This window comes from Leiobunum rupestre, chromosome 3 (genome assembly GCF_980474605.1).
Source record: "Leiobunum rupestre chromosome 3, qqLeiRupe1.1.hap1, whole genome shotgun sequence".
Classification (NCBI taxonomy): domain Eukaryota; kingdom Metazoa; phylum Arthropoda; class Arachnida; order Opiliones; family Sclerosomatidae; genus Leiobunum; species Leiobunum rupestre.
In genome coordinates, this window is record NC_143386.1 from 47,677,081 (window position 1) to 47,701,356 (window position 24,276).

The 24,276-nt window shown below is 34.3% G+C and overlaps 1 protein-coding gene across 1 annotated transcript in view; it reads right to left on the bottom strand.

Annotated features, from left to right (window-relative positions):
• Nucleotides 1–8,968: 8,968 nt before the first annotated feature.
• The window catches only part of LOC149952418 (mannose-P-dolichol utilization defect 1 protein), a 31,617-nt gene continuing 16,309 nt past the window's right edge, over nucleotides 8,969–24,276 (bottom strand). The window contains exon 5 of the mRNA XM_090170164.1: nucleotides 8,969–9,838. Within this exon, the coding sequence (XP_090026290.1) occupies nucleotides 9,506–9,838 (333 nt within the window). The 3' untranslated portion in view covers nucleotides 8,969–9,505. The remainder of the gene's footprint in view (nucleotides 9,839–24,276) is intronic.

The window sequence follows — 24,276 nt, forward strand, 5'->3', positions numbered from 1 at the left end:
AAACTGATTAACAATGTAACACTATTAATGTTTCGTAGCATGTTTACTGATATTAGACATTCTATATCGATAAAAAGTTAAAAGAATTAAAAACCTTTAAAAAGTAATTTATGTTTCAGCATTTTATTTTTCCGGAAAATTAACAACATTAATTAAAGCAAGACATACTTTTCGAGTTATCTTGAATACATTTTACCAAAAGTAAATGAACCAAAGTTATCAGACTGCTATACTCCCCATGTTTTAGGCGTTTTCATTATGAAGTTTTGCGCGCTCGTAGGACAAAAATAAAAACGTTTTTGTTTTTATGAAACTATTTTTTATACATAGAAATAGTTATACCCACAATTCCCAAGCTAAATTCATCGCGTCACAAGACGGGGAAGGAAATTAGCTTTTATTTGACTGGATTTTCTCATAATTTTCGTAAGGAAAACGCTCTCCGATTCTTAGCGCTACTTCGATAACTTCAGTTCATTTACTTCTGATTTTACTAATCCGACAAACAAAATCCCAAAATCCGAGTCAGGCAGCGGTCCTCTTTTATATTTACGAAATAGTTCCCAGTGTGACCTTTTATTTGGGGCGGCATGGGTACTCAGGGGTGCAGTTCGACCCACAAATTTTTATATATATGTATAAAAAAAGTCCTTTACTTTTTTTTGTCATAGCGCCTTTTTTCACAATACCTGCCCCAACCCCCTATTATCGGAGGAACTCGGGGCTACTTTTTGCCCCTTCTTCGGCGCAGCTGAGAGGCCTTTAGGACCCCTCTTTTCTCAAATGGTCCCTTTGTCAGGGTGCTATAGACCTTTCGAGGGGAGCCCATTCCCGCTACAGCGTTCCCATGGTTTCTTCGCCGGTTATATGATCTACTACTTATGGACGATGTTTTTTAGCGTTCCATTTCCCGTAAGTTTATCCGTCGTTGCAAATATAGGCCTTGGCCAATGATTGCCTATTATATTTCACAGTTGGGAGTTTATGAACTATATTTAACGGGCTATAGCGTTTAGTAAATTGACCGATATATTTCAGGCCATCCATTCACAGACTTCCTTTTACTTAATACGTCATTCCAAAGTAAGATCCGAAACAGCGGGAGAAATATAAATAGAATCCCATTACTTTCTCTATTTTGGGGTACATTGCGATACGCGTAATTTCATTTACCGTTATATTATTAATTCCACGTTTTACGAAAGACGATGACGAAAATATACGCTTCTACAAATACTTCTTTTCTGAATAAAAATGGTGAAATCTGGAAACATTAGATTGTTTAGAAGGCAACGTTTAATTTTATAGATTAACAGTTAAGCTTAGAATTTTCAACGTCATCTAGTGACGTGCATGTGTTTATTTTCTAAACTTTAAACAGTTAAAGTAGCTTACTATGATTAGATTTTGGTGCCAACCAGGTGTATTTTTTTAAATAAAATAGCCAAAATGTTTCAAAAATCTATTAAAAATATTAAAAATCTATTAAAAATATAAAAAATCTATCAAAAATATTAAAAATCTATTAAAAATATTACAAAATCTATTAAAATATTAAAAATCTATTGAAAATATCAAAAATCTATTAAAAACACCCAAAAATTCCAAAACAAAATCGGTCAACATATCCAAATTCCAAAAAAAACGAAAACAATTTGCTAAAAAATCTATTAAATATTAAAAAATCTATTAAAAATATATTAAAAATTTATTAAAAATATTAAATAAAATAGCCAAAATGTTTCAAAAATCTATTAAAAATATTAAAAATCTATTAAAAATATCAAAAATATTAAAAATCTATTAAAAATATCAAAAATATTAAAAATCTATTAAAAATATTACAAAATCTATTAAAATATTAAAAATCTATTGAAAATATCAAAAATCTATTAAAAACTCCCAAAAATTCCAAAATAAAATCGGTCAACATATCCAAATTCCAAAAAAAAAATCTATTAAATATTAAAAAATCTATTAAAAATCTATTAAAAATTTATTAAAAATATTAAAAATCTATTAAAAATTTATTAAAAATATTAAAAAAAACTATTAAAAATATTAAAAAATCTATTAAAAATATTAAAAATCTATTAAAAATCTATTGAAAATATTAAAAAATATATTAAAAATATTAAACAATCTATTAAATATTAAAAAATATATTAAAAATATTAAACAATCTATTAAATATTAAAAAATTTATTAGAAATTTATTAAAAATATTAAAAAACCTATTAAAATATTAAAAGTCTATTAAAAATATTAAATTATTAAAAATCTATTGAAAATATTAAAATCTATTGAAAATATTAAAAATCTATTGAAAATATTAAAAATCTATTGAAAATATTAAAAATCTATTGAAAATATTAAAAATCTATTGAAAATATTAAAAATCTATTGAAAATATTAAAAATCTATTGAAAATATTAAAAATCTATTGAAAATATTAAAAATCTATTGAAAATATTAAAAATCTATTGAAAATATTAAAAATCTATTGAAAATATTAAAAATCTATTGAAAATATTAAAAATCTATTGAAAATATTAAAAATCTATTGAAAATATTAAAAATCTATTGAAAATATTAAAAATCTATTGAAAATATTAAAAATCTATTGAAAATATTAAAAATCTATTGAAAATATTAAAAATCTATTGAAAATATTACAAATCTATTGAAAATATTAAAAATCTATTGAAAATATTAAAAATCTATTGAAAATATTAAAAATCTATTGAAAATATTAAAAATCTATTGAAAATATTAAAAATCTATTGAAAATATTACAAATCTATTGAAAATATTAAAAATCTATTGAAAATATTAAAAATCTATTGAAAATATTACAAATCTATTGAAAATATTAAAAATCTATTGAAAATATTAAAAATCTATTGAAAATATTAAAAATATTAAAAATCTATTGAAAATATTAAAAATCTATTGAAAATATTAAAAATCTATTGAAAATATTAAAAATCTATTGAAAATATTAAAAATCTATTGAAAATATTAAAAATCTATTGAAAATATAAAAAATCTATTGAAAATATTAAAAATCTATTGAAAATATTAAAAATCTATTGAAAATATTAAAAATCTATTGAAAATATTAAAAATCTATTGAAAATATTAAAAAATCTATTAAAAACACCCAAAAATTCCAAAACAAAATCGGTCAACATATCCAAATTCCAAAAAAAAAACCAAAAACAATTTGCTTAAAAATAGATAAAACCAACCAAAAATGTCCAAAATTGACAAAAACACACCAAAATTACGAAAATTTACAAAACAACTGAAAAAAACCTGCCAAAAATTACAAAAAACTTAAAAACCAGCCCAAAATTGCATGAATTGACAAAACTAGCCAAAAATGGCAAAACCTGACAAAACACACCATAAAACCCGAAAACCAGCCAAAAATTACAAAAACACGTAAAAAAAAATCCGAAAACCAGCCAAAATTACCAAAATCTAAAAAACATCAAAAAATTGCATGAATTGACCAAAACAGAAAAATCTGACAAAAACACTCCAAAAAACCAAAAATTACAAAAATCTAAAAAACAGCCGAAAATTGCATGAATTGACAAAACCAGCCAAAAATTGCAAAAACTGACAAAACTACTCCAAAAAAACCAAAAACCAGCCAAAAATTACAAAAATCTAAAAAACCAGCCAAAAATTGCATGAATTGGAAAAAGCAGCCAAAAATGGCAAAAATTAACTGACAAAACCACTCCAAAAAACCAAAAACCAGCCAAAAATTACAAAAATCTAAAAAACCAGCCAAAAATTACAAAAATCTAAAAAACTATCCAAAAATTGCAGGAATTGGCAAAACCAGCCAAAAATGGCAAAAAACTGACAAAACCACTCGAAAAAAACTAAAAACAAGCCAAAAATTACAAAAGTCTAAAAAACCAGCCGAAAATTGCAGGAATTGGCAAAACCAGCCAAAAATGGCAAAAACTGACAAAACTACTCCGAAAAAAACCAAAAACAAGCTAAAAATTACAAAAATCTAAAAAACCAGCCAAAAATTGTATGAATTGACAAAACTGAGCAAACTCAAAAAAGCGCTCAAAATTAGTTACATCTCAGATCCAAATAAATCCTAGTGAATATTAATTATCATGAATTTAAAACGAGGTAAATCTAATAAACTAGACGTAAGAACAATTAAAGCTAGAAATTCGCGGCTAAATAACAGGTCGTAAACGCTTTTAAGGGCGCGAATCTATACAGCGCGCATTCAACTCTCCGCGCTGTCCATACAAATCAGAGAAACCAGAACCTAGAGGAATAAATTAACAAATGTTGATGCCATCCTATCAAGCGAAACCATCGCCTATTAATTATCGAAATCCGCAATAGAATATCGGCAGGCTCTCAATATAATAATACAACGCCATCTCTGGAGAGACGGGGGAAATATTCACTTAAAGAGGTCCAGTCCCCAAAATTATCATACGTAATAACTATCAAACTCCTCCCAGCCCTAACTACTCGTAATTAAAATCGCATTAAGGGCCTATAAAAGATACGCTCCCCGCTTATTTACTTCAAAACGAGGAGAGCCAACGCCGCCTATTGTCCGAAAACGGCACTATTAATAACAAAGCATGTTGCTACTGACATGACTATTCGAAATATCCCAAATATTTGCCGCGTAATGAATGGAGCGGCCTAAAGGAGAAGGCTTAAATTAAAGGGCCGCCAAACCCCTTTAAATACTTGGCGTTTCTCTCGCGGGGGACCAAACCCCCTATTTCAATCATAATAGGGGTAACGCGAGTAGGCCTAATACATTAAGTTGTTTGCCCATTATAATGTCCACTTATTAAAGGATATATCGCAATTAGTAAAGTCCCGCTGGAAAAATTGCCGTTTACTACATTATAATTTGGATAATAATAATGATGATACAATTTATACGGAGTCGGGAGGGGGGGTTTATTCAATGAGATTTGTCGACCCCCCTTACCACCGCCGCGCCATCTAACGGTGTCCTATTCATATCAAACACGCTTTGCTTGTATTAAAAGCAACAGGCATCTTAATTAGGAATTCTAGTGGCGGTCATTTTCATATGGTCATTTAAAAGCTAGCGGCCGCTATTGTCGCCTAATGGGAATCCATCCTTTATTATCATTATTAAGGCCGCGTCTTCGTTAGTTAGGCCTTGATTTTATTCATAGACCTGATCTATTTTGCTCTAATTGGGTAATGGCGTTTCGTAGATTTAGTCCTTGTTGCCATGTTGGTATACTATTTTTTAACTGTAGGAAAAAGCATGGGTGACGTTGTATGACGTCATAGTGTGAGGTTCCTATTGGATAGTTTACATAACCTACAGAATTACAGTTAATTTTGTATTTATTTTTTCATCCTTGACTTCCAGCTTTTAACATTTCCCCCTGGGTGCAACACTGCTCTACAAATTAATTTTAAAATTATTTTAATTAAAATTTAAGTAAAGTTTTTTGTAACTAAATGTAAGTAAAGTTTCTTGTAACTAAATTTAAGTCAAGTTTCTTGTAACTAAATTTAAGTCAAGTTTCTTGTAACTAAATCTAAGTCAAGTTTCTTGTAACTAAATTTAAGTCAAGTTTCTTGTAACTAAATTTAAGTCAAGTTTCTTGTTAAATTTAAGCCAAGTTTCTTGTAACTAAATTTAAGTAAAGTTTCTTGTAACTAAATGTAAGTAAAGTTTCTTGTAACTAAATGTAAGTAAAGTTTCTTGTAACTAAATTTAAGTCAAGATTCTTGTAACTAAATTTAAGTCAAGTTTCTTGTAACTAAATTTAAGTCAAGTTTCTTGTAACTAAATTTAAGTCAAGTTTCTTGTAACTAAATTTAAGTCAAGTTTCTTGTAACTAAATTTAAGTCAAGATTCTTGTAACTAAATTTAAGTCAAGTTTCTTGTAACTAAATTTAAGTCAAGTTTCTTGTAACTAAATCTAAGTCAAGTTTCTTGTAACTAAATTTAAGTAAAGATTCTTGTAACTAAATTTAAGTAAATATTCTTGTAACTAAATTTAAGTCAAGTTTCTTGTAACTAAATTTAAGTCAAGTTTCTTGTAACTAAATTTAAGTCAAGTTTCTTGTAACTAAATTTAAGTAAAGATTCTTGTAACTAAATTTAAGTAAATATTCTTGTAACTAAATTTAGTTTCTTGTAACTAAATGTAAGTCAAGTTTCTTGCAACTAAATTTAAGTCAAGTTTCTTGTAACTAATTCTTGGTTCTCCAGTGGACATAACTAACATGGAAGCCATCCCGAGGTGATTCTCCCCGATTTTTTTCAAACTCGGGGGTTAAGTAGACCTTCATGTACCTTGAAAGCTCCTAAAGTGAAAAGTTTCAATGGCAATTCGTTTTGCCGTGGCGACCAAAAATGTTTTTCACAACTAAACTTTAAACATTCTTTACGTAAAATAGCATGGCAAAATATGTGGATAAACACCTCGGGATGTCTCCTTGGAAGTTAATAGTCCCACGGAAGCGTTTTTAGTCCACCTGAGGTAAAGTTATGCTATCAGTGGCGCCATCGCGTGACAAATAGTGGAACTAGTAGAATGCTTTTTGCTCCTGTTTTTTAACGAGCCATTCAGTCATCTCTACATAACACATATTCCCTAAGTACAAATAAATACATTATTGGTTAGACCATAAGTAACATAATAAATAATTTTGTTTCTAATATAATCGGAAATTCAATAGTCATTGCTTTGTCAGTCCATGATTTATATAGTCATTGGCGAAACAGACTATCATTAAAGAATTTAGCGGTGTGAGAATAGGAAGTGTCATACTTATATAATGTATGTTATTTTACTTATGGTTAGATCTTATAAAATAAACAGTGACTCATGCATGGGTTCGATTCTACCTTGGACAAACAAAATACTGGACACGAACCATACCCAAAAACTCCTTTCTTAATATTGAATCACCTAAAAGCGCTCCTAACGAGAGATTTAAGTAGTACATGTAGGTTTCCTCCACTGTTGGTATGATTCAATAGTTGGTACAAAATTTCAAACATTTTTAAATAAAATACTTGTTGTAAAACTTAAATGAAATGACTACATTACCTTGTACGTTCCTAAAAGCGTTTCGAAAGTACATCTATTTTTTGTTCTGCCATTTTCCAACAAATTGTTTTCCCAGAAGAAACAATTCGCTTATTTTGCGCACGTATTTACTTTTTTGGATGGAAATCCGAAGCCATCTTGGAACTCCAACTCCATCTTGGAAAATGGCGGATTTGAATTAGTTACCTTACGCTATAACTGCCGTAGTTTTTATCAGATTTTGGCGAAATTGTTTACGAAGGTTGGTCACACCCAACAAATGATACCTTATGTTTCTGGTTGAACTCCAACGCCATCTTGGAAAATGATGAATACCCTATTAGTGTTTAGCCGATTTGGTTTAAAATCCACCGCATCCAAGAATATATTATGGACGTAGCGGGTTTAGCAGTCTAACAGCAATTCAAATAGATACAAATTCTCCAAGGTGACACATCGACCTTCAATGATCTCGTAGTCTACGTTTCGTTCAATCAGAACGCGTTAAAAAAAAACGTTGTACGTACAACCGACAAACTAATTATCTTTGAAACATAGGTACTTAAGACCAGGGTCAGCCTTTTTTTTTAATAAAAATCAATAGGCGAAACTATAAAGTCCAGGGGGGCTGAAAAGATGGTAGTCACGTGACTTAGTGGAGAACTGCAGCGCCATCTATCCTAACAAATACGAACTATTATTCATTTTACTTTGACAATGGTGGTTTAAATTTTTATCGATTATCTATTTAAAACACTTTGTAAAAGAAAATGGAAGTTAATTAACTGTCTGCAGTATTTGGAAGGAATAATTTTTTTCTTTAACGTCGCGCGGCCAACTATGAGTACGAGTTACCGAATCGAAGTTGGCTGTGATATGGTAGTCACGTGATTTTGGTTAATACCAAATTTACTTTATATTTTGGCCTATTTGATTTTTTAATTTGATCGAATTTATTGGTTGGTTCTTAACAATACGGGGTTCGTGCAAAATTTCCGGAATTAAATTCCCTGACATTTCCAGGTTTCCCTGACCATTTTTGTAGAATAAATGAATGTTTTGAGGTAGAATCTTTAAAACATAATGATTATGTATTTTTAATACATCTTTCAAAAACTTATTGGTCCGATTTTTTTGGGGACATTTTAAAATTTCCTTACTTTTTTGGACCATTTTAAAATTCCTGACTTTTGTCTGACCTTTTGGAATCATTTTAAAATTTCCGGACTTTTCCCTGACCTTTTCGAATCATTTTCAATTGCCTGACTTTTCCCTGACCTTTTCGAATCATTTTCAATTTGTCTGACTTTTCCCTGACCTTTTGGAAACATTTTCAAATTCCCTGACTTTTCCAGGTCGTGTACGAACCCTGCAATAGTCGCTTAAATAAACCCCTCTCTGGCATTCTTGCCCCCCTGTTGAGAAATGCTGCCAGATCTGTGCATAGAAAATTCTCAGCTTTAGCAGTATAAAGAGAAACCATAGACAAACCGGTTATAAGTCCAGTCGCAGCAGCACAAACTATTTAATCGGCTATGAATGATCTTTTATTTAAAGGACTATTAATGGTGCTAATTTATTCATTGGTGTTTCTAATCGATTGATAATTTGACTCTATCGGTTACCCAAACTAAAACCAAATAAAATACCAATTAAATTTAACTCCTGTTTAATATTTTAGATTTCAACCGACTAAATTCGTACCAGAATTGTTTTAGAATCTAATTTTGGTAATTTTTTAAAACTCCACCTAAATGAATAATTTTGCTTAAAGAAAATCAAATGATTAAAATCAGCCAACTCAGCTACAATGAAATGGAACAACAATTTTTAGTGGAAAACATCGTTTATTTCAATTAAAAAAGGGGGAATATCAATAAGGCTTGAGATTGTGCATATCGTTGACGAATCAACAAGCGATGAGAATATTATATCATAATTTTAAACAATATAAATATCAAACATTCCTCTAAATTCTACAAAATTGTGTATAGCTTTCTTTTCACACGAAATTTTTCTATTTCTTCGAATTATTTAAAAACATTAGAAACCCGTTTTTATATCCAATATAATAATATGAATGATCCCTAGCTACCTAATGCGTAAAACAAGGCTCAAGTTAATAACAATTGAAAATTTCCTTTAAGCCTTGCCAAATGCACCGTGGGAATTCTTAGGATGAAATCTGTTATTTAATGAGCTTTTAAAATACCTATATAAAAGGTCCTAAAGTTTTTCACGATAGTTTAAAAAAAAATTCGAAGGATTTATTGCTAAACCTACAGTCGAGATGAACCTTACTTTAACATTTCCATTTCTTTAAATATATATTTTTAATTATTATTTTTTATATTTAAATTCGAAAAACCCCTATATTAATTTTCATCTTATAAGTACTAATGTTGATAAAATGGTTACTTCCTTTTCTTAGATCCTGGTGAGTTGGTATTTCGAGGACCCTTACCACCGGCCAGAATCTTGTCCACTTTCTGACTCTTGACCTTCTTCTTCTCCGGTTTGGCGGACATCAAGAATTTGTTGGTCGCTTTCCAGTAATACATCATCTGGATGCCAAGGACAGCGTTGGCGGCTGCCGAACAAGCGGCCACAGCGACCACGATCGAGTCTCCAGTCTCTTGGATGGACGTGAAGACCCGGGCCATGGATCCGGCTACCAGAAGGCCTATTGTCACCGCCGAGAGCTGACCCGTATGACCTTGACTAAAGTTCGCCAAGGCTTGAAGCATCTGTAAGAGATAAATTAAATATTTATAAATGACTTTGTGTCATTTGTACGTTTTTCGAGATAAAATAAACGGTTGAAACGATTCTTTGAGAGCTTTACGAGTTTTGAACACTTTCATCAAAATAATATAATAAATATATTACGAAATAAGTAACCACCCAAGACATAACAAGATGTCACGGACATTTAAGTACACACAATCCCCCTGATGCATTCAATATATTTTAAATATTAAATTTAAATTTGAGGAGTTTTATCGAAAACGAAATTTTCGAGTTACATGGTTTTGGAAATAAGGTCGCGAAACACGAACACGTTAATTTAAATTAATTTTCAGACAAACCAAATTATTCGAGTTACGTGGTTTTGGAAATAATGTAGCGAAACACGAACACGTTAATTTAAATTAATTTTTAGGCAAACCAAATTATTCGAGTTACGTGGTTTTGGAAATAATGTAGCGAAACACAAACACTTTTAAGTTAAATTAATTTTCAGACAAACCAAATTATTTGAGTTACCTGGTTTTGGAAATAAAAGTGTTTGTGTTTCGCTACCTTATTTCCAAAACCAGGTAAATCGAATAATTTGGTTTGTCTGAACATTAATTTAACTTAAAAGTGTTTGTGTTTCGCTACCTTAAGTTTAATTAATTTTCAGACAAACCAAATTATTCGAGTTACGTGGTTTTGGAAATAATGTAGCGAAACACGAACACGTTAATTTAAATTAATTTTCAGACCAACCAAATTATTCGAGTTACCTGGTTTTCGAAATAAGGTAGCGAAACGCGAAAGAGTTAGAAGGCGCCTGTATCAATTGGCACGAAATTCAAATATGACAATAGTGCGTACGCGGGTTGTGGGGTCCCGCGAATCGGCTAAAAATCTCACTTAAAATTAAAATTTTTAATGCAACCGAAAACGTAGTTCAGAACCAACCGAAAAATATAATTTTCAACCAAGTCGGTCTTAATGTAAAAAAATTGCGTACATTTAAATTCGAAAATCACCCAAAGCCACTAAAATGGGCAAATGCCCCACTAACGGGGCCTCGATCTCACAAATGTTAACAATGCCGGCGAGGGCATAATATCTCCAATCTATTGACATATCACGTATAACGTTCCGCGAGAAATCGTACGAACACCGCGGATTGTGTAAAAATATTTGTCCCAATAACACGATAATATAATTTTTACCACAACAAGATAAAAATCTCAACGGTGTGATTCGAGTATATTTAATTACAAAAAATTGGCACTCAATATAAGGCAATTTCTCGAGCGTGAGTCACAGGGTTCAGCCCCCGAAACGTTTCGAAAAGAGTGTAATAAGAAATCTAAGAGGGGTACCCTCGACTAAGACGCGAAACCCCTCCCAATATTCTGGCGGCCAATTTTCTAGACAACCATTAATAATCCGCTCGATTTCGTCCGTTTTCTATTATAACTAGGCTGGCCCACGCAATCGTAGGCGAGAGTGATATATTAGCCTCGTATTAATCGCCCACCAATATTGAGAGAAAAATATTAAACGCTGCAAAATCCAGGCCAGTGTTTCTCATTTACAAAAGAATAAACGAGAGTGCATGGAGGAGTGTTGATTACTTGGGGAAAATTTTGCGAGGCCATGTTTAAACAAAAACGTGTTTATTTTACGGAGCTAATGACAATACATACCGGGATGATTTTAGTTTTTTAAGGGCAGTGAGGTGGATTAATACATTATCGTCTTAACTAAACAATATTACGTGTAATTTAAAGCAACTGTCGGCTCTATCATGGCCACCTGTATTATGATAAGGCCCTTGCTATTAGATATGGAAATGAATCTATCCGATTCTTCGAAAAAACGACATTATTGGAGAGCGTGCTGCCATCTGTTAATAGCACTGGAAGCTAAAACTCAAACTAGCGAAACAATACCGTCGTCAAAGAACCATTGTTGAGTATTATAATTAGACAAATTATACTCTACTTAGTGGACTTTAATCCAAATTATTATATCTTATATAAAATATATTGTTAAAATTAGTATAATTCAAGTTATTGTATCAACGCGAGGGGTACTTTTATGTCCCGCCATTTACGTCAAAATGTAGCTTAAGTATCTTGTTTTAGTTTCGACGTTAGCGACATCTGTTGAAAGAGTTACTCCACGCCGAGCCGACACTTGCTTTAAGGAGATAATTATTGTGTACAGACTGTTTACCCTACACGGGCTACCAAATTTTGTGATTTAAGTGACTAAAATTGTGACTGAAAAGTGACCAAAATTCTTAGCCGCTAGAAAACACACAAGCAAACGAATTCAAATGCCCAGGCTCCTTCTAGGCGCCAAAATGAACCAGCTACAGAAGTAGCTCTGGTTATGAGAGACAACAGACCAATTCAAAAACTGCTTACGTGGAAACTAACATTTAGAGAGAAGCCCTTAAAGGTTCGATTTTAATGCTTTTAGTTATACTAGATGGCGCCAGACTAAAACCAAAATAAACTTTTTACAATATCTTAAGCAATGTTTTATGTTATTACTATAAATAACAGTTCAGTTTAGGATAAATTTTTTCATAAATTTAAAAGAAATATTAAAAATATACTTTTAGCAGTTTTAATACAATTTAAAATTTCCAGCTTTCAAATTATTATATTATTATATTTATTATATAATTATATAAATATCTGGATATTTATAAATTCGGTTCTTCTCCTTTATCAAAAATCTACATCTTGATCAAATGGTGGATCAAAACAAATGTAACATTACCCCCATTGAATCCATGTTCAAAATTAAAACTTTTATTAATTAATTTCCTGACCCAACCTTTTTTCGAGACTGACACTCTAGCCTAGTTCCGATTTGGACTGGCAACTTTCCTTCGAGTAGTAATAGGATATTTAGTCTTAGGCGTATTTAGACACTAGCGGGCTCTATGCTGAACTAAATATGGATTACGCAATTACTCTGAAAATTAGTTTGGTGATAATAATTGCTAATTGTCATACTTATTATTATGTTACTTATGATTATATGTGAAAATTCAACCCTGGAAATAAGCAGAGAACACCGCGATAAAAACCAGTTAAATCTAGGCAGATGAAAACTCATCCTCCTAGGTTAAATTTACCGTAAATAAAACGCAGCGGATTAAAGAGAGCGTGGAGGCTATTCGAGTCGACAGCGCCACTCGGTGGTCTAGTCCGTAAACTAATTTAAAACTGATGCCAAGGGAGGGGGGGGGTGGACAAAACGTATTGCCCAGTTCAAACCGCAACAAAAAAAACAGAAAATATATAAACCATTTTCTACCGAGAAAATATAATAATCTTCGAATAATAATAGTGAAACGCGTTACTTCCACCACACAGAAGCGATCAAATCATCCGACTCTTTACGTTAAAGTCGGGGTTAAGTACAGTCTGCGCGGCGGTGAAAAAAGGACGCAAAACCGGAGACCAAGGCCCGCTCTTAGGCCTAACGGGGTGCGGACGCAAAAAAGGATTCCTCCCGCTGGCTTCCCCTAGTTTTCGGGGGGAGGTGCCACCGCTGAGGAGAGCTTCCAACCCGATCGGATGGTAAAAATGCCATAGTGATTGTTCATAGCTGTGGAAATACGAAACTAACTCAGGTGCAGCGTGGCGTGGAAGCCGAACCATCAGGGGTTATCCGCGACCTACCGCGCGATTGGTAAGAGAATATGTAAAGGGGACTTATATATAATACAATTTGGACGCGAACCCCTCCTTCTTTGCTTGGTTTAAAAACGGGGTGGATATTCACTAAGTTTATATTAAAATTTAATAGGGCGAGGACCGTAAGGGGTACTTTGGACGTTATTCAGAATTTCAATATGGATTTGCGGGTTACATTTTCCGGGTAAAGAGTGATGAATGTTGCGTTGGCTAGAGATGGAATCTAATGGTTGGTCTAATACAGCGTGAAAATAAATAATTACGCTTCCAAATATCAAACGTTACATTATACCCAATAAGATCTACGAGCCCGAGCGTTTAAGACCAACAAAAACCCAGCCGTGAGATTAAAAACAGAGAAATAAACACAGACGCGAAAGAATTAGTAAGACCAACAAAATCCAGGATATAGGGATAAATGGGACCATCAAAATCCAGGATAGAGGGATAAATGAGACCAACAAAATTCAGGATAGAGGGATAAATGAGACCACCAAAATCCAGGATAGAGGGATAAATGAGCTCAACAAAATCCAGGATAGAGGGATAAATGAGACCAACGAAATCCAGGATATAGGCATAAATTAGACCAACAAAATCCAGGATATAGGGATAAATGAGACCAACAAAATCCAGGATAGAGGGATAAATCGGACCAACAAAATCCAGGATAGAGGGATAAATGAGACCAACGAAATCCAGGATATAGGGATACATGAGACCAACAAAATCCAGGATATAGGGATAAATGAGACCAACAAAATCGAGGATAGAGCGATAAATGGGACCATCAAAATCCAGGATAGAGGGATAAATGGGATCAACAAAATCCAGGATAGAGGGATAAATGGGACTATCAAAATCCAGGATAGAGGGATAAATGGGATCAACAAAATACAGGATATAGGGATAAATGAGACCAACAAAATCCAGGATATAGGGATAAATGGGACCATCAAAATCCAGGATAGAGGGATAAATGGGACCATCAAAATTCAGGATAGAGGGATAAATGAGACCAACAAAATTCAGGATATAGGCATAAATGAGACCAACAAAATCCAGGATATAGGGATAAATGAGACTAACAAAATCCAGGATATAGGGATAAATGAGACCAACAAAATTCAGGATATAGGCATAAATGAGACCAACAAAATCCAGGATATAGGGATAAATGGGACCATCAAAATCCAGGATAGAGGGATAAATGGGACCATCAAAATTCAGGATAGAGGGATAAATGAGACCAACAAAATCCAGGATATAGGGATAAATGGGACCATCAAAATCCAGGATAGAGGGATAAATGGGACCATCAAAATTCAGGATAGAGGGATAAATGAGACCAACAAAATTCAGGATATAGGCATAAATGAGACCAACAAAATCCAGGATATAGGGATAAATGAGACTAACAAAATCCAGGATATAGGGATAAATGAGACCAACAAAATCCAGGATAGAGGGATAAATGAGACCAACGAAATCCAGGATATAGGGATACATGAGACCAACAAAATCCAGGATATAGGGATAAATGAGACCAACAAAATCGAGGATAGAGCGATAAATGGGACCATCAAAATCCAGGATAGAGGGATAAATGGGATCAACAAAATCCAGGATAGAGGGATAAATGGGACTATCAAAATCCAGGATAGAGGGATAAATGGGATCAACAAAATACAGGATATAGGGATAAATGAGACCAACAAAATCCAGGATAGAGGGATAAATGAGACCAACAAAATCCAGGATAGAGGGATAAATGAGACCAACAAAATCCAGGATAGAGGGATAAATGAGACCAACGAAATCCAGGATATAGGCATAAATGAGACCAACAAAATCCAGGATAAAGGGATAAATGGGATCAACAAAATCCAGGATATAAGGATAAAGGAGACCAACAAAATCCAGGATAGAGGGATAAATGAGACCAACAAAATCCAGGATAGAGAGATAAATGGGACCATCAAAATCCAGGATATAGGGATAAATGGGACCAACAAAATTCAGGATAGAGGGATAAATGAGACCAACAAAATTCAGGATAGAGGGATAAATGAGACCAACAAAATCCAGGATAGAGGGATAAATGAGACCAACAAAATCCAGGATAGAGGGATAAATGAGACCAACGAAATCCAGGATATAGGCATAAATGAGACCAACAAAATCGAGGATAGAGGGATAAATGGGATCAACAAAATCCAGGATATAAGGATAAAGGAGACCAACAAAATCCATGATAGAGGGATAAATGAGACCAACAAAATCCAGGATAGAGGGATAAATGGGACTATCAAAATCCAGGATAGAGGGATAAATGGGATCAACAAAATCCAGGATATAGGGATAAATGAGACCAACAAAATCCAGGATAGAGGGATAAATGAGACCAACAAAATCCAGGATAGAGGGATAAATGAGACCAACAAAATCCAGGATAGAGGGATAAATGAGACCAACAAAACCCAGGATTGAGGGATAAACGAGACCAACAAAACCCAGGATTGAGGGATAAACGAGACGAACAAAATCCAGGTGTGGAAGGAAAAAATGAATACCAACAAACCCAGGCGCGAGACAGTAAATACGCCCAACAAACCCAGGCGCGAGACCAACAAAATTCAGGATTGAGGGATAAACGAGACGAACAAAATCCAGGTGTGAAAGGGAAAAATGAATACCAACAAACCCAGGCGCGAGACAGTAAATATGCCCAACAAACCCAGGCGTGAGACAGTAGATACGCCCAACAAACCCAGGCGCGAGACAGTAAATACGCCCAACAAACCCAGGCGCGAAAGAGTAAATAAGAACCAACAAAAATAGGCGAAAATATGTAAATAAGATCAACTCCGACGAAAATTTGCAAGACCAACAACCCTGAACGAGAATATATAAACCATTTCAACAAAACTAAATTCCTGACGTTGTTTATAAATGTTCTCGAGCTGCGAACTAACAATTGCCCTATAGTCTACACAAACCAATTACACATTCAACACGAGAACATCCCAGACCCCGATACCAAATATTAGGCCTAAGTCGTAAAACAAAAGTAACGATATTTCAAAACGACGAAATCTTGTTTCCCCTTAAAAAAAAATAAACGCGTTAAACCAATTAAAGCTAACTGCTATATTGCCTTCTGGAATCTAAAAACAAAAGTGAAATTATATTTAGAGAGAGAGAGAGGCGTGGAGTGCAGAGCAAGTGCCGGGAAGAAAACATTACACCCCTTTGTTTTTCGCGTCCTTTTTGCGGCGGCGGATACGAAACAATACGATAGATGGCGGTAATGTTCGGTTTATTAGTCTTCGAGGATGAACGGATTCAAAGGAGCACCCCCACTCGGAATTTACGGATATAATTAGGGGGGAATTTTTCTATCCTACCGACTTTTCACGAAATTAGTATTCTTCCGATTCTCTTTCAAAATGTTCCCCCAAAAAGGAGCTCTTCTGACGAGTTTTCTATTCAAAACTTAACGCTCACTTTGTTTCAATGTAAGTTCGGGTAAGGGGTGGAGGGTACAATTAAAAATAAGTCTGAGATGGGGGTTTGGGAGGGCAGAAAAATGTTCTTTTTAATTTGGTCAAAACTTTTATGGCCCCCTCTAGTGACGGCTTTGAGAAACAATAGTTTCCTTTGAAAACGATATGTCGGGGACTTTTTTCGGGCGTTCTGTTCTCCCCCTGCTGTTGCAAAAATTGGACCTCCTGATGAGCTATACATTTTTCCGATTATACGCGCGAATAGTTCTAATTTTTTTGGGGGTACGTCCCTTCTAATATCAGTTGAGGATGATACCCGCGAACTTCATAATTTCATTTTGATATTTTTGCCTTACGAGAACCAAGAATATGAGAATGACTACATTGAGACGATAGAATATAAGGCATAATGTTCTAGTTTAGTCTCTCCCCTCCCCCCGAACGAGTAGGGGAAGTAGAACGTCACAAGAGTGCGCTGCAATCGCGTCGGAAGACTTAAGTTCTAGGGAACCAATGAGATAGCGACACGATTTGATTTTTTTAAAAGGGGGAAGGAACTTACTGTTAGAGTTTGGGGGGGATTAGGAATGACGCTAAAAATAGTCTTTCTAAGCAGAGTTACCAGCTGGGAGGTTTCCCGCCCAAATTGGGCTTCTTTACGAACGCTGTTGGGCGGACGGCGGCTTTTTGGGCGGGTTTCTGCAAGTTCGGCGGAATTATAATAGGCTAGGTTTCGAAATGTTCAAGCTGAAAGTTTGAAATAGTTCCAAAACCCCAATGGTCGGGAATCCAGCGCAACAATAACAGGGTTCGTACAAAATTTCCGGAATTAAATTCCCTGACATTTCCAGGTTTTTACTGACTAATTTGCCAAATTTTCCCGGACCATTTTTGTAGAATAAATAAATGGTTTAATCGTCAAAAATATTTTCTTTCAAAAATTTATTTTCCTGATTTTTGGGGTCATTTTAAAATTCCTTGACATTTCGAAAACATTTTCAAATTCCCTGACTTTTCCATGTTTTCCAGGTCGTGTATGAGCCCTGAATAAATTGTGAATCGATCACCCACTCTTTTTAAATTCTTTTACAAAATATACCTTACTTGTTACCACTACCAAAGGCTCAAGTGCAAACGTAGTTCTAGTTCATTACCTTAAGTATCAGCAGAAGTAAATGAACCAAAGTTATCGAAATAGCGCTCAGAATCGGAGGGCGTTTTCCTTATGAAAATGATGAGAAAATCGAGTCAAATAAAAGCTAATTTCCATCCCCGTCTTTTGACATGATAAATTGCACTTGGGCATTTTGGGTATAGCTATGTCTATGTATAAATAATGGTTTCATAAAAACAAAAACGTTTTTTTTTGCCTAGGAGCGCGCAAAATTTAAAATTCGAGGTAAAAATTTAACTTCATAAGGAAAACGCCTCCAACATGAGGAGTATAGCAGTCTGATAACTTCGGTTCATTTACTTCTGGTATCAGGTAAAATACCCATTTTCTTGGACCATATCGAGTAAAGTACGATTTTTGGTTCGGGCGAGATTTTGGGCTAGTTTCCCAATTGGAGTGTGCGGGATCCTTAAAATTAATCTGGCAACTCTGCGTTTAGAGCTCGAGGGGGATTAGAAAGGACGCAAAAAATCGTCTTCCTGAGCGTAAATAAATATTAAGTTTAGGACATTTGTTTCATCTCCGCTGAGACTATTTGAAGGCGAATTCGTTTAAATATACGTAACTAAAGCTAGTGGAAGTAAAGGGTAGACGTTTAATACGAGAAGGGACGGTTTTTGCGTCTTGGTAGAAGGAATAGTTTTGGAACTTTCATCAGAGCGAAAGAATACAATGGCGGCGGGTTTCCATGGGAAATCGCTCGGAAAATTGCCTTTTCCGTAAGCGATATGCCTAAGAGAACGCGCAATTTGCATGTTCTCCTTTTTTAGCGGGCTAAACCTATATACCTTGGAAGTAAGAAAAAAGATTTTATTTACGTAAGTTTAAGTTACCGTAAAAGCTGCTACTCCGGTAGTAGCATCATTAGCCTAGATTTATCTTTGGGAACTTGGAATGTTTAGATTTTGGTGGGTTTTACTACAAAACTAAGCGTAATTTCTTTGGTGATTTCGTATGGTCGTTTTACTTATATCAAAAGCGTATAATATATTTTTACGAGATAAGTGTCCATCTAGGCGATACGCGTGAAACTTGTAATTTTGCAGGTTCGAGGCGGTTTTCAATGGGAACTATTTTTCTGCCAAACAGCGGAAGTATACATCGAATCACGGTTTAATATTTACAGACGGTGTTATTCGGGTTTATGAATCCGAGGGGTCGAACAATCACCAAACATGTGTACAAGAGTTCTTGTTGGATTTCGGATTTCTTAACTTTTGTACCGGATTTCAGGATTTATCGTCGGATTTCGAGTTGGATTTCATTATTTATTGTTGGATTTCAGGATTTCGAGTTGGATTTCAGGATTTATCGTCGGATTTCGAGATTTCGAATTGGATTTCGAGATTTCGAATTGGATTTCGGGATTTATCGTCGGATTTCAGGATTTCGAGTTGGATTTCAGGATTTATCGTCGGATTTCGAGATTTTGAATTGGATTTCGGGATTTATCGTCGGATTTCGAGATTTCGAGTTGGATTTCGGGATTTATCGTCGGATTTCGAGATTTCGAGTTGGATTTCGGGATTTATCGTCGGATTTCGAGATTTCGAGTTGGATTTTGGGATTTATCGTCGGATTTCGAGATTTAGAGTTGGATTTCGGGATTTATCGTCGGATTTTGAGATTTTGAGATTTTGAGTTAGATTTGGAGATTTCGAGTTGGATTTCGAGATTTCGAGTTGGATTTAGGGATTTATTGTTGGATTTCAGGATTTCGAGTTGGATTTCAGGAATTATTGTCGGATTTCGAGATTTCGAGTTGGATTTAGGGATTTATTGTTGGATTTCAGGATTTCGAGTTGGATTTCAGGAATTATTGTCGGATTTCGAGATTTCGAGTTGGATTTCGGGATTTATCGTCGGATTTCGAGATTTGGAGATTTCGAGTTGGATTTCGGGATTTATCGTCGGATTTCGAGATTTCGAGTTGGATTTTGGGATTTATCGTCGGATTTCGAGATTTAGAGTTGGATTTCGGGATTTATCGTCGGATTTTGAGATTTTGAGTTAGATTTTGAGATTTTGAGTTAGATTTGGAGATTTCGAGTTGGATTTCGAGATTTCGAGTTGGATTTAGGGATTTATTGTTGGATTTCAGGATTTCGAGTTGGATTTCAGGAATTATTGTCGGATTTCGAGATTTCGAGTTGGATTTAGGGATTTATTGTTGGATTTCAGGATTTCGAGTTGGATTTCAGGAATTATTGTCGGATTTCGAGATTTCGAGTTGGATTTCGGGATTTATCGTCGGATTTCGAGATTTGGAGATTTCGAGTTGGATTTAGGGGTTTATTGTTGGATTTCAGGATTTATCGTCGGACTTCGAGATTACAAAATTACAGTGGCCAGAAAGGTAGTTGAAATTTTGGTATTGTCACAAACGCATAAGAATTGTAGAATTGTAAAAATAATTATCTTACAAATATTAAAAATATTTGTTTAATATTTGTGAGAAATTTCATTTTTTAAAATTAAAACAAAAAGTATTATTATTAACTAACAATTTTAAACTTTTCCATCTGCCAAAATCGAAAATAATCACGCAATATTCGCGACCGAAAACTATCACTACGCCCCCTTTGGTTCGCCATTGAAACCTAGATAGGTAGCGGCTAAAGCAGACGCTAATAGTTATTCCTCATCGTTATTCGTAAATTTGACTTTAGTAATAATGATACTTGAATTTTAATATAATTTTTGTATCGTTTGCTTATATTTCAATAAGTTTAAGGAATAACGTTCTTATGACTTTTAAATCATAGGCACAACCTCGGAGAAGCTAGCGCCGTTACGCCACCTAGACTCGTTTCGGTAGCGAATAGAATTATCAAAAATATGGTACCATAAGGCTCGGCGTTCGGATAAAACCATGTTAACAACTCGGTTAACAATAGGGTTGTTAATTTTCCGGAAAAATTAAATGCGGAAAAATTAAATGCGAAAAAATTTCCGGAAAATTTTCCGAATAGCGGAAAATTTTCCGCAAATCGGAAAAATAAAAAATTTAAACATAAATTACTTTTCAAGGGTTTTTTATGTTTTAAACTTTTTATCGATTTAAAATGACTAATATCAGTAAACATACTACAAAACATTAATAGTGTTACATTTCAACCAGTTTAAACTAGTCTATAGGTTTAGTTTTACTTTTAGATTCGAAAAAAAAATGAGGTGAAAATGCCGCTTTATTTAAATTTGCAAACAATATATTAGACAAATCATGGAATGAAAACGTTTCTAATATTTTTCGGAAAAATACGGAAAATTTTCCGGAAAAAAGGCCTCGGTAATTTTCCGGAAAATTTTCCGAGCGGGAAATTTTCCGACTTACAACACTAGTTAACAATAACGAAAGTATAGACTAGAATGACTTGGTATCGGAATTTATCCTATAGCTAAATCTAGCAATTTAACTGATAATTGTGAGTGGTTGGATTTGAAATGGGCAATATATCAAAATTATGGGATTTTATATGATTTTTGAGGGGTTTTGCTAAAAATATAGGATGTTATAGGACGTTTTCGAAAATATAGGATTTTAAAGGAATTATAGGACCTCTGGGGGCCCTGTGATTAATCGAAATTTTGGCGGTTAATTTATCTGTTTCCCCGTCGCTTTTTGGGAACACTGTATAGGACCATTTCAGAATTATAAGATAATATAGGAATTATAGGATTGCCTGGAGTTCTGTAATTATAGTTCGTCTGGCAACATGGTTGGCTGGTTTAGACCATGGTTTAAACCAAGTAATTGGTATTTCTAATTAACTATAAATTATTCAAAAATATTTGTACATTTTCTTAACGAAATAACTACATTTCTCAAACATTTACAAGGTGACCACATTTCCTATATTTTCAATACCTTCCTATAAATTCCTCAAGTTTCCTCATGTAGTATAATCCGAAATCATTCCGTCGTCGTGTACCCTTCTTCATCCTATATTTAACTTTATTTTATCTACGGTTTTTCGATAAGAATCCTTATTTTTTCAAATTATTTTTCCTATATTTTCCTTTAATTCGCTTGAAAATTTCCTATTTTTTCTATAAAATTTTCGAGACTTTTTCTTGGTGAAGCTGTATTTATAAAAATCAAAAATGAAACCAAAACTAAAACTTTCGCTTCTAGCCAGACTTGTAATAAATTATTTGAGTTTAATTTAGGCATATTTTTTATTATTCATATTAATTTTTAGTTGATTGGTAATATGTATGCACGGTTAAACAAAAGCGAAAAATAGATTAAAAGTTAAATAAAGCAGTGTTTGAAAAAAACTGATTTAAAATGAAATGTTTTTATATAAAAGTTTTTTTCCCCCAACCATGTCTGGCAACATTGTCCTAAAGAGGCAAAGGGTTCGGGTACACGAAATCACCTTTTTCACCTTCTCAACAATTGTAACACAAAATAACAATAGATTATACACCAAAATCCCTAATCCATCAGGCTTTAAGTAGACTCTCGTTTAAAAACAGCGATTGTCATGAACTTGAAAGAAATACGGTTAAAAGGAGGGGATAAGAACTAAGAAGTGGGGTAGAAACAAAAAATCAAGTTTGGTTACGCCATCTTTCGACGGCGAACGGAAAGCTATAATTAAGACTAAGTCGGAGTATCCGTTATGGCTGTCTGGTAAGACAATGATCCAAAAGGGGCCGGTACGTACAACGATTCTCTTCAAAAAACGAACGGCTAAATGCATGTCGACGAGTTGGGCGTGTTTCCAGCCATCAACAGCTACCCTAAATACCCTCGCTAATCATTCAACACGTTCCAACACCCATGCCACGCTTCCATCGCGCTGTACCCTCCGAGTATCACAAACGGTATTAAAATACCTTAATAGTAAACAACTTAACGTGGCATTGGAAGATAAGAATACCACGCCTTAATCTTTATTGCAAACGCGCTTCGCATTTTTTAGGAAATATTTCAAAAGGCCCGTCAGGGTTCTTATATATATAGGCGAGCGGGGATGCCCCCTGTCGGATATTTCGGCAACTAAGAGGCGTACGGGAAGGGGGGCAACGTTTAAGGAGTACGCGGGGGTCGAAGGTCGTCCGGCATGCCGCTCGGACGCGGAGGAGATTGACTATTTGACCCGGACCTTGTCTTTCAATCAAAGAGCGCGCGGGAATTCGGGGGAGGGGGCTGAGATGAAATATGGAAAGCCTTCTCTGGAATGCCGAGTACACGAATTCGGCTTCTTGCACGGGGGAGGGAAACGAATTTAAATACCTTTTTAAACAGTTTTTTAAAGATGCTTTTACACTTCGTTACAACTATGGTATGAATGATATTAATTTGGTCTTTGTTGGATTAATTATCAAAACTCGAGTGCGCTCAATTTTTTTGGGTGGCGCCAATACAGGGTTCGTACGAAAATTTCTGATCTAAAATCCCTGACTTTTCCAGGTTATCCCTGACCAATTTTTGCCAATATTCATGACCTTTTTTGTTATATTTTTGGACATTTGTTTTTATTAGTTTAGGTAAAAAATTCTTTGTTAATGTGTGGTTTGGTTGACTGACTAAAATCCCTGACTTATCCGGTTATCCCTGACTTTCTACAAAATTATTTAAATCCCTGACATTTCCCCTCCATTTTACAGATCCCTGACTTATCCAGCTTATGCCATATCCATCGCCATTCCTTTGTCATTGCTGTTATTTCATTCTTATTTTTGTGTAACTTTTATGGTATTTAATATTATCTCCATTCCCTACTAAAGCAGGGCGCAATAAGCGTAAACTTTATTTTCCTGATCAATAAACTTTATTATTACTATTCCAGGATATCCAGGTTCTGTACGAACCCTGCAATATCGGCTTATTTTTCTAATATCGGTATCGGCCAATATCGGCTTCGCTTAAACCGATATTGGCCGATATCCAGTGGCGTAGCTAGCACGGGTGGCACCCGGTGCGGATATCATGGTGTGCTACTTACTAGTCTCTAGTTTGTGTAAGTTTTGATTTTTTTCACGACCGGGTGTCACCCCCAAAACGGCCCCAAACGGGTGGTACCCGGTGCGGTCCGCCCCCCCTAGCTACGCCA